We start from the raw sequence: 12,500 nt of genomic DNA, 5'->3' as shown, positions 1-12,500 counted from the left end.
TCTTCTTTCCAGGGCGCAGCCTTGAGAATCATCACAGTAAAAAAGTAATTGTAGGCACTTACAACTGTTTTGTATTTACTGATTCGCAATCACTATAATTGGCACATGTCCTTGACTTCAATTTCAATTATGAGTCTATTCCCATTAAGTCCCAACTGCAATTAAACCCAACGGGCAGACTTGGGATTACAATATTTTTGTCATTAATTTTGATTTGTTTTGTTGCGAGGGATGTAGTAAGTGAAATGCTCGAGTGATCTCGCCGTCTTCAATACGGGATCGCAATTTATGGAGCTCTGTTTAGGCTGAAGCAGCTAAGGCAGTTTTGGGACGGATTCGAGGTTCCTGAACATAAAAATTCCTCTCTTTGTCCCAAACCCGCCACCCTCAGAAGAACAAAACCCTCTTGGTTTCGACCATAACAAAGCTCTACACAGTAAGACAACCTCTTGAAGAGGTCGGGAACATGACATTTATCTTTCGAAAGTAATGGCTTGCGCAGTTAAAATTGCTGAAGCAAGCTCTGGTCATTTGCATAACATTGGTCTTATCCATTAAGACAGGTCAGCATCTACATACTCTGCCAGAGGTCCTGTTACTTTACTTGCAACAATTTATTGATGCAATTTCAAGATCCTGCTATATGTGATGAGAATTCATCCCTTTTATTATAATACATCTAATAGGTATAAAGGTGTATTGCACCTTAATCAAGGAATTTTTTGTTTGCAGAGTTGGATCCAGATGTCGTGCCCGGATCTGTCAACGTTACTGTACTTTTGACCTCTCCTAATTGCTGAGAATTATGAATTGCTGTTCGTTAATGGAGGGTTTCTTGTCTGTTTTTTCCAGGCGACGCTTCTGCCCTCCAGTGCCCACGGGGGACATTCTCGTCCCAGAGTCGACAAACTTCAGACACTCGAGGCAAAAGTAAGTCACGTCGCAGTCGATTTCAGGGAGACATTATACCCGTGTTACACTATGAGGAGGCACCGTGTATCTGGTTGGCCAATGAAACCAAATTAACAATGCTAAATACTGTATTAATCACAATGTGATAAAGCACTACAAAAACAAGCGCGCGGTCGCTTTGTAAGCAGAACCAAGACATACACTCTTAAATGAACATTTAGTTCTCACAATAATATATTGAATATATAATGATATATAAACAATATTGCAAATATGTATGTACAACACACAAGGAATATTATATGTCACCATTACAACAGGATTTGGCTCAGATTATAATGTTTGCAAGTTAAATTAGCTTAATAGAATCACCTGACGATAGACAGAACTTCATAAATCGACTACCAACCCCTGATTAAAGTACTACCATAGCCTTTCGAGTCTAGTGGCTCACAAAGGAGAATTTCCTATAATCAACAACCACGGTGTCGTCTGACAGTGTGACAATGGCCTTAGAGAAAAAAATAATTACATTAGCCAATGGAGGATCCTTAGCAAAAACCCTCATTACCACCAAAAATAAAACAAAATAAAAAACAAAAATAATTTATTAATAATGTGAGGATTGTAAAGTAATTATCGAACGCAAGAAGAACATTTTTGAAAAGTTGAAACGAACGTGGCATACGTCATAACTCACTAGAAACTTTTTCTTAATGGACAACAGCACACGATTTTATGAAGCTCTGTAGAGACTTCTTCTGCCTGTAGATATTTTATTCTTGATAACATTAAAAGATATTTATTCAGTTCTAGGGAGCACAGATGCACACAAAGACCTTCGATTTTGATTGCCTCGAGATGAAAGTTGGGAAGTTGAAACGTTCGAAGATGGATGACAAGGAAACGATCCTCTCTTATGTCCGTCTCATCGGGCCATTGTTCTGAATAGGCATTGTTCTAAGATAAATAGGGTGTAGAAAGATGTACTAGTACGGACATTCAAACCTGACCCATATTGCTATATGGGAGACATACAGATATATTTTTCGTTGTAGAACATTTAATTCATTTCTGTGTACAGAAATTGCTTGACAGTATTTATGGTTTTTGTCAACGTAAATGTACTAACGGCAACGCACACATACATACAAGTACGCGCACACACGCACACACACACACACACACACACACACACACACACACACACACACACACACACACACACACACACACACACACACACACACACACACACACACACACACACACACACACACACACACACACACACACACACACACACACACACACACACACACACACACACACACACACACACACACACACACACACACACACTGCGAGTCATTACTCCAACTCTCGTGGGTGGGGAGTTTGGTGTGTGTGCGTGTAAGGTCACAGCGTTAACCATAGATCGGTCATATATGAACTCTGAGCTCTCTTTCGGGAGGGAAATAACTGTCAATCACGAGTCCAAGACGTGATCCAAGACAGGGAGTCGGTCAATCAGTGTTCATCTTGTTCACATTCATCACGTGACGGAAGACAATTTTATGTCTTGTTCCTCATCGTTATTTCAATCGGTTCTAAACAAGTCAGTTAATTTTGAGAAGAAAACTAGCGACATGACGTCATGAAAGTGATACACTCAGAAACATTCTAATGATATAGTTTAACTGACTGGCGTTCCTAATTTGTGTTCTAAATCCAGACGATTTATTATTTTCTATTTATCTAGTGTAAAAATAACCAAATGAAAGAGAAATGGTAGATCACTTGACCCCCCATAAACAAACAGTGTGTCATAAACGGACGGCGTGGGTTAGGTTTTGGAGGGCAAAAAGTGTACGACACTACGTAATGTCGTCGTTGTCGACTCACGACGCTCACGAAGAACAGTTTCTCCTAAAATAACCTAATTATCAAACTCACGCATGAAACATAAACCCCTAGACCGTTCCTCAATGAAGGCACTCATAGTACTCGTAAAGTGAACATCTATTTTTTTTTTCGCCTTCCCAGAAAGTCAAGGGTTTTCATTTAGTTTCGAATGCTATGATTACGCCATATTTCTTTGTGGTTTAGTTTTATGTTTTGATAAGATTTTTCATGAAGTACTCGTAGATGTTGGTTCTTTCTTTAAACACTTTGCTTAAAGGTTACTGGATGGTATTCTTGTGAATCAAAATCGTTCATCGATCATTTGTTAGCTTCATGCAATCTACAAACGAGGATATATGGACATGCAATAATGAATTGTTACGGTGTCGTCACGAGAATTAATAGGGATAAGAATAATAAGACTTCGTTTGTCAAATACATTACTGACTTATTCATGTAACTGATGGTAGCATTCTAATGTATTATAGAAGACAAAAATGTTAGGAATGGGAACTTCAGAGATTGCAAATAGCTTATATACTCATAATCATAACTTTTATCACGATCGTAGTAACAATAATAATTGCGATGATCAAGACAATGAATGAGATTGGTAATGACGACTGATATTGAAAAGTAATATGAATACTGCCACTTTCATATAATACTGAAATATTAAACCTTTATGTAATTATGCAATAATTTAGAAAACACTGATAATAACAGAGTAAGTTAGTATTTCTAGTGTACTCGGTTTGTCAAAGCAAAACAAAGATATAAAATATTTTCATATTGCTTTTGCCTCGCAGTTCTTAGAGTTTATTGAATTATATTTTAATATGAAAAAAACAGGAAATTTTTCTAAACTTGTTCTGTAAGATACCAGAACGACTTGCGTAACAGAGAAAGTCTTCCCGTAAGTCATCACCGTCATGTCATTGTTTGTCTTATTATCGACATCATCAATACCGTTGTTTTTATCTTCACGCCATCATCATACTTGCAGGTACAAATCTAAAAAAAAATGCCATAGCCTTCTTTCATTAACTTTCCCTACATTTTCTTTCTCAATACTATTAAAATTTGGTTTATCATTCTCACATTAAGTCAGTCGTACATATCTTGAAAAATAATTAATTCTCCGTTCCATGACAATGTGACCATTTTACCAAAAATGTCGTTTTGTCATCTACAACGATATTTGGCGCCAATAAATCTCCACCAAGACGACGTAGGTCGACATGACGTCACTTCGCTGATAGTCTTCTTGGAAACATTTCTCACAGACCCAACAGCCCATCATCATAAAACGACCAACAAAAAGAAAAGAAAAAAATGACGGGAAGTAGATGGTTGGGAGATGGGAGATTGTACCGCAAATCGACCGACAGCCGGCCAAGTAGTCTTTAACACCCGAACAGCCAAACAGTCACAGCCTCACCCAAATCTCAATGCCGTGGTGACCAAAATATTTGTTTTATTTGTTATATAGGTCGCGGACGTTCGCCCAATGAATGAGGGACAGTATTAGGCTTCGAAAACATAACTGTCATCATCGTTTTCCCCTTCGGCCGAAGAGACTAAAATGGACGAGTTTCAAAAGTACCCAGAAACAGGTAAAACCGAGTATAAAGAAAGAGGCATGGAAAGAGAACTAAACAAAGATGAGTAGAGAGAGAGAGAGAGAGAGAGAGAGAGAGAGAGAGAGAGAGAGAGAGAGAGAGAGAGAGAGAGAGAGAGAGTAGGGGAGAAAAAGCAGAAAATGAGAGAACTAGAGAGAAGAGAAAATGGGAGAGAAGGTGAGAGAAAAAGGAAGGAAAAATGAAGAAAAGAGAATGAGAAGAAGAAAGGGAAAGAAAATGAAAAGAAGACAGTAGGAGAGAAAGGGAGGAAGAAAGAGTGAGAGAGAAAAATAAAGAAAAAATAATAAGAGGGAGAGATAGAGTGAGTGAAAGAGAGAAAAATAGATAGATAGATAGATAGATAGAGAGAGAGAGAGAGAGAGAGAGAGAGAGAGAGAGAGAGAGAGAGAGAGAGAGAGAGAGAGAGAGAGAGAGAGACAGAGAGAGAGACAGAGAGAGAGAGTGTGTGAGAGAGAGAGAGAGAGAGAGAGAGAGAGAGAGAGAGAGAGAGAGAGAGAGAGAGAGAGAGAGAGAGAGAGAGAGAGAGAGAGAGAGAGAGAGAGAGAGAGAGAGAGAGAGAGAGAGAGAGAGAGAGAGAGAGAGAGAGAGAGAGAGAGAGAGTGAGTGAGACAGAATGAGAGAGCAAGAGAGAAAGAGAGGGAGAGAGAGAAGGGGGAAGGAGTGGGAACAAGGAAAAAATAGAGAACAAAACACACACACACACACACACACACACACACACACACACACACACACACACACACACACACACACACACACACACACACACACACACACACACACACACACACACACACACACACACACGCACGCACGCACGCACGGACGGAAATGATGTGCCCAAGTGATGAATAAAAGACCAATTGAAGCTATTACTTGTCACATGACGGCCATAAATTTCTGTGGAACGAGCGCCGGCAACCCTGTGGCGACATGACGTCACGAATATATCGTAGCATTAGGAAGGATATACAACTATTGTGTACTTTTAGCATTTTAATCAAATCTAGTTGATATTTACTACGTATAAATTGTATTAGTTATTGAAATAAGTTTACGTGAAATACTATACTTCCTTAACTTTGAAAAATAGGAAATTATATTTTTTTATTCAACGACATTTGAATATAATGAATAAATTAACTTGCAGCGATGATAAACAACATTTGTTAGATTAAATATAATAAAGTTATATTCAGTACATTTTCAAAGAGTGACGAATGTTTAAGAGGAGCATTACAAGTATGATAAATCATCGTAGAATGAGCGAACGTGAGGGATTTTTGCCTTACAGGCACAGGCAGTAAGATAACTACTCTACTTTCCATTTCAGCGTAGAGCATGTCATGGAATTTGGCGCCAAAAAAGTGAAAATTTCTTCACTTTGTTATCATCTTTGCGTCTTTGTATTGGGATGTTGCTAAGATAAATATCGTTGATATATTTTCCAAGGCATAAGCAAAGCGTAATATTCTTCTTTTCGACATTTTTGCGTAGCCTCTGCATGTAGAAAATTTCAGTCTTTATAAGGAGCGTATTGAGTATTGCATGTATTTTCCTTCTTATTTCTTCTTATTTCTATATCTGCCCAGCCTCTACACCTACAGAATTTTGGTCTTTTCAAGGAGCGTAGCATCTAGTTTTGAGCATTGCATGTTGACAACAAATTATTTACTTGACGCGTGACGACTATTCAAATTTGAGGAAGAAGAGAACGACGGCCGCTCACGCCAACCGTTGTCGTCGTCTCTTACCACGACGGCAGGAAATGCAGAACTGACATCACAATCCTTGACGCTTGCGAGACGCAAATGACTCGCGACAAATCTTTATCATCATTGTGGAACGTGTAGGAACGTCTTGGGTGGAATGCGGCTGCAAGAACTCAGATGCCTTCTTGGTGTGGAGGAATGTGGAGGAATGTGGAGGCAAACAAGTGTTGGCGCGAAGAATTTGGCTTCTGAAGAGAATATTTCGGAAAACCAAACCATCACAAGCACGTTTCCAAATAACAGTAATGAAACGATTACTTTACACATAACCTGTACGATTTTTTAGCCCCTTTTTTCACTGTAGATGGAGTTTCCTCAGCTGATTGAAATACTTAAAGTGAATAGCAAGTAACAGCGTTTTTACAACGACGAAAGCCCATAAAGGTATCGTACCAGTCTTACCGAATGTCCGAGAGTTGAGCTCGAGGTTTCTGTGAAAATTATGCCAGGAAGTCGGTTATCAGTCTACCTAGAATCTTCGGAAGTTAGTTCAGCTCCAAGTTGGAGGTCTTTTGTAGCTCCCACGGCGTAGTCGGTCGGTAAGGTGCTGGTTTGGCATCGAGCAAGACCTCGGTTAGAATCCCGGGTCGACTGTCGGAAATTAGTTGTATGATATTCACTGTTACTAGCGAATCATTTCATATATATATATATATATACATATATATATATACATATATATATGTATATATATATATACATATATATATATATATATATATATATATATATATATATATATATGAAAAATGATTGATGGATGAATAAATGGATTAATTAATGAATAAATAAATGAATAAGTAGATGAATCATATAGAAAAATTAAACGAGTAAATAGATAAATAGATAAGATAGATGGCTATATAAATAAAAATATAACAATCATAAAGATATGTATATATATATATATATAAAGATATATATATATATATATATATATATATATAGGTATATATATATATATATATATATATATATGAAAAATGAGTGATGGATGAATATATGGATCAATTAATGAATAAATAAGTAAATGAATAGATAGATGAATTATATAGAAAAATGAAACGAGTCAATAGATAAACAGATAAAAAAAAATAGATAAGATAGATAGCTATATTAATAAAATAAAACTGTCATAGCAGGCGAAAATCCTTCCAGAGGAGTTTATCAAGACGATCTTGACCTTTGGAGGAGCGATGCCCCCTCGGCGGAGGGGGGGAGGGGGGATTCATCGCCTCGATGTTACCCGGAATGTAATTGATGAGGGAGCAGCGCCGTAGCAAGCCAAGCGATCACGTGACCCAAACGCAACAGAAATCTATTGGCATCATTTGAAGTATTGTCATTATTCACTTCGCGTTTGCTCTTCAAAAATAGATAAGTAAATGAACAAACAAATTGATGAATAGATCAATGAATAGATAAATAGACAAACGTATAGGTTTATGAATAAATGAATAAATGATTTAATCAATAGGTACATGAATAAGCAAATAAACAAACGTATAGATATATGAATAAATTGATAAATAAGTGAATAAATAGGTTCATGAATAAACAAATAAACATAAGTACAGATGTATGAATAAATGAATAAAAAAATAGATAGGAATATGAATAAACAAATAAACCTAAGTACAAATATATGAATAAATGAATAAATAAGTAGATAGGTACATTAATAAGCAAATAAACATAAGTCTAGATATATGAATAAATAAGTAAATAGGTGGGTACATAAGAACATAACATAAGAACATAAGAACATAAGAACATAACATAAGAACATAAGAACATAAATAAACAAATAAACATAAGCATATATGAATAAATAAGTTAATAGATAGGTACACGAATAAACAAATAAACATAGGTAAAGAGATGACCAGGCAACCAAGCAGCCGCCTGTATTGCTTGAGTTAGGTTTCTCATGAGAGGTCATGGTTGTCGGTAACAAAAAAAAAACAAAAAAAAAACACTGGCCCTGGGCCCGCTGCCGCCTGTCTCCTTCTGAGGGATGGGCACTCGAGATCCGCCTAAGTAGCACCCAGGAAGCACCAATTACCGTGTAGCACACTGCAGCGAGGGTCTTCTAGGTGACAATCACCACGTAGCACAAGCCGGAGAATCTTCAACTTAATTGTTGCTTGTTTGGAAAGTAAAAGGAAGTTCGGTAAATCATGAGGTGACAGGCCGAGATGGTGGCGGGCGCGCCCACGTTAGAGCCGGCCAGGGAAGAGGACCCGCATCTAGCAGCTCGTCGGGGCAAACTCTCCGTTGCAATTCATTGCGGCGCCCGGGGGGTGGGGTGGGGTGGGGGTGACAGACCCCGAATTAAGGTTAGGCTGTTTGTACCCAGGTATCTTCGCTTGGTACAGATTGTACTCGCTAGTACTGCCAGGTAGCTTATTTTCTCGTTCACAAGTCATTGAATTATGTATTTTTATTTCGAAATTCTGTCATTTTCTCTGTTCGATTGTAATCCTTGAACAATCCCCGGCAACCTTAAATGAGCTCAAATTAAGAGATTTGCCTCTACAGGTCTCTTGCAGTAGACCAGCGTTCCTCAACCAGGGTTCCCCGGAACCCTAAGGTTCCGCAAAAGGTCCCTAAGGGTTCCGCGAGAACAAGTGAGATAAGCTAATGCACTTTTGATCTTTTATTTAATTTCATATACGTAATATAATTAAACACGCACGACATATTCTTGGTTATTGTAATAATATAATATAGACATCATCCTATCTAACCTATTATTACGATGAAAATAAAATGAGAAAGATATGGTATATGTTTTTTTTTTTTTTTTTTTTTGCGCAGGGGTTCCTTGAGACATGCAATTTATTTGAAAGGTTACGCAAGGGTAAAAAGGTTGAGAAACGCTACATTAGACAATGCATCGTTATCCAATATTCGCGAATACAATCGCTCTTTGCCAATACTCTGACATCGCTATACGTTTGGCCCGCCTTACTTTTACGATAAGACAGGCTAAGCAGACTGTCATTTCCATCTCATTCGACGAGATCACTCCCTCTCTTACCCAAAAGTTGACAAGGTCAGTAGACGATCAACCACTCTATGATTGAGTTTTAGGAAATGTAACCAAATCGTATAGCGAAGGTGGCCTGTAATGTGGGGATGGGGGAAGAGGCGATATATGTATATATATATATATATATATATATATATATATATATATATATATATATATATATATATGTCCCTGAGGAGTTGAGGCATGTGTTCCGTAAAACCAATACGGTAACAACGAAGAAGAGACTCCGACGTGATCTAATCTGTCGCCAGCAGCGTTCTAGGATATATATATATATATATATATATATATATATATATATATATATATATATATATATATATATATATACACACACACACACACACACACACACACACACACACACACACACACACACACACACACACACACACACACACGCATGTATATATAGGACCTCGTCGAAGAGTCCAGACGATCGAGGTGGTATGATTTCGTACGTCCATCAGCATGTAAAAAAAAAAAAAAAAAAAAAAAAAAAAAAAGCGAAGGGGTCTTGCCCATTGAGTTTAGCGGCTGCCTCGGGAGTCTAAGGGCGTTGCCTGCCTGCCTGCCAGGACGTTCTGTAGGCGGTGTCGACGTCGTCAGTGGGCGGCGGGCGTGTTCTTTGCAGGGACGTTTATATTGCAGTGGTACATCCGCGTTCTCCACGCACCGAATAGCTATCCTGAGAATGACAGAAATGTTGTGTCCGTGTGCATATGTGTACGTGTGTGTGTGTGTGCATGCTTGTGTATACATGTATACGGGATGCATGTGCGTGTGTGTGTGTGCGTGCGCAAGTGTATTTGTATATGTATGTATGTGGATGTGTATGTATGTATGTATGTATGTGTGTGTGTTTGTGTGCGTGTGTGTGTGTGTGTGTGTGTGTGTGTGTGTGTGTGTGTGTGTATGTGTGTCTGTCTGTCTGTCTGTCTGTCTGTCTGTCCGTCTGTTTGGTGTGCATGTGCGTGTGTACGTATATATTAGATACTTTTGCAGACACCCAATTCTGACCTATGGTTTCCCAAGTATTTAGTATATTTATGTACAGTGTAAGTTTATGATAGATGCGATTTTTGTAAGTAATAATGCAGAGCAGCAACAAAATTCCTAATATCTTAGCTCTGGTATATTGTGAATCAGGTTTGGTCGTTCGCAAGGATACTTGTGGCCTTGGAGTATGTCAAGTGACTCTAAGAGGATTGGGTTGGGACAATGATAACTCCCAGTGCCCCCATGAAAATCCCAATCGTATTTCGTGCCTCGAAATTCAAACGTTGTCTTGATATCCGAACACAAAAGGCATAGGTGAGACTGCTTCGAGTCGTATATGAGCGCCTTTAAATTATACTTGTTTACAACATAATGAATACAATTAACACGTGTTTCAGCTTAGCTTGCACGTGGGTTAAGTAGAAAGGCAACAAACACAGTAGAAGTTCGGAGGATAAAAAGATATCAAGTATCAGTTTTATGATGAGGTATATAAAATTTTCTCAGTATCTGAACCGGCCAGTGTACCATTAAGGTTCGCATCTTTAGTTGCGTGCTGCCTCACCTCCCCCCACCTCTGCCCCGCTCCTCCCCTCACTCTCCTCAATATCCTCAATATCCTCATCGCTTCAAGGAAAAGCAAATATCTTTCTCGCGATCGAGCTAGCAGGAGCCGGGTTTAGGTTATAAAGGATTTACAAAGGAAGAGCCTACTGACAGGAGACCTTTTGGCCCATAACTAGGTCGGACGCTAAGAATAGATATTTGTACAAAGAAATAAACAAACAAGAGAACCAAACCTTTGGCAGGTAATATAGTATATAGCTTAGATGTTTATTTAGATAAATCTCGCAATTTCGAACCGGGCTACATCACAATGCCTCTGCAGGAGGTTTATTCCATTCACTGACTACACGGTTGGCGAAGTTGTGTCTACCTATTTACGATTAGGGGACCTCAGGATCGAGTCCCAATGGTTCTGGCTCTCTCGGACGGGCCGACAGGACTTTAAGGGGCGGGTCTGATGCGCGCCCACGCGCGGTACCAGCGTGGGCGTTGAGCAGAGGATAACGAGGAAGTCGCCGAGGTTCTTTGTTTGTTGGATCCTCCCCCTCCCGCCCACCCCCGCCACTCCAAACTTCAATTGACAAAGTGCCACCAGACGGTTCTAATCAGTTGACCAATCGATCGAGAGTGGGATTTCGTTCATGTCTCGAGTCTGTCCTCTCACTTGAATGATCTGGTGAACGCAAAAGCAAATTTTTTATCATCAAAGTCAAGGTTCTCTTGATCGTACGGGAGCCTCTGCACATGCCTGAAACAAACATTAACGCGAAGTTGCTCAGACAAAACAACACGCGAGATATACTCTCAAAGTCAGACTTCCATTGCTGCAAAACTCGTTTGTCCGATGCAGACTGGAGGTCCTCCTCCTTGGCTACCGCACGAGTGAGTGGGGTACCACGGGGATGAATTTAGATAAACAACAACCCTTTCGCTCCTGAGGATCACAACAGGAGTGAATAAGCTCCCCTTTCGGCAGTCAAAGTAAACGGAAAAGTACCACAGTTAGAGTGAAATAAAAAATCTGGACACTGAGAACCCTGAGGACATACTCGTAGTTATAGAACAAAATGACACAAACCCATGAATGTATCCACACCCCAGATGATATCCATTTTAATCTGCCTGCAATTAACACCTTCAAACCGGTTTTATACCCGATTTGTGAGTGGGCGAGGGCTCTGTCGTCTGGAGGAGGGACTGGCCAGAGGGAGGCGGTTCGAACCTGAGTCATCCCATGGCGGGAGCAATTAGAGACACAAGGTCTTCTTCAGCCCCGACCTTCAGCCCAGCTCGGTGTCTACCCCTTGACAAAATACGTGATAAACCTTTCCCGACCTCATATCAAAATAGGGAATTGGGGACAGAAATAAGAGTCCGGCTATAGATCTGTTGTGCTCAATAAAAGGTTTTCTTCAGTCCAGGGACGAAGTTCTGCTTTGCTGGGGTGAGTGGACAGCCAACACGATTGCTTGCAGAAAATGGCCACGTCGGTTGCGTCTGGTCTGTGCTGGACCTGGTTTTAGAGGCATTTCCTTATGCAAACTTGTAACGACCCCGCGGACCGGCCAGCCGGCGGGCTGCGGGCAAACGCTGCTAGCGCCGCCCCGGGACATGCAAATGCAAGCGTACGGTCTGCAGGTACCT

At 39.7% G+C, this 12,500-nt stretch overlaps 1 protein-coding gene across 1 annotated transcript in view; it reads left to right on the top strand.

Moving 5' to 3' along the window:
- The window catches only part of sprt (PDZ domain-containing protein sprite), a 363,285-nt gene that overhangs the window by 303,741 nt on the left and 47,044 nt on the right, over nucleotides 1-12,500 (top strand). Inside the window, exon 4 of the mRNA XM_076204083.1 lies at nucleotides 853-930. Coding sequence (XP_076060198.1) covers nucleotides 853-930 — 78 coding nt within the window. The remainder of the gene's footprint in view (nucleotides 1-852; nucleotides 931-12,500) is intronic.

This window comes from Oratosquilla oratoria, chromosome 20 (assembly GCF_046742065.1).
Source record: "Oratosquilla oratoria isolate Oo_2021 chromosome 20, ASM4674206v1, whole genome shotgun sequence".
Taxonomy (NCBI): Eukaryota; Metazoa; Arthropoda; class Malacostraca; order Stomatopoda; family Squillidae; genus Oratosquilla; species Oratosquilla oratoria.
Note: the sequence above shows the minus strand (reverse complement) of the source record. Positions and strands in the feature narration are given on the sequence as shown.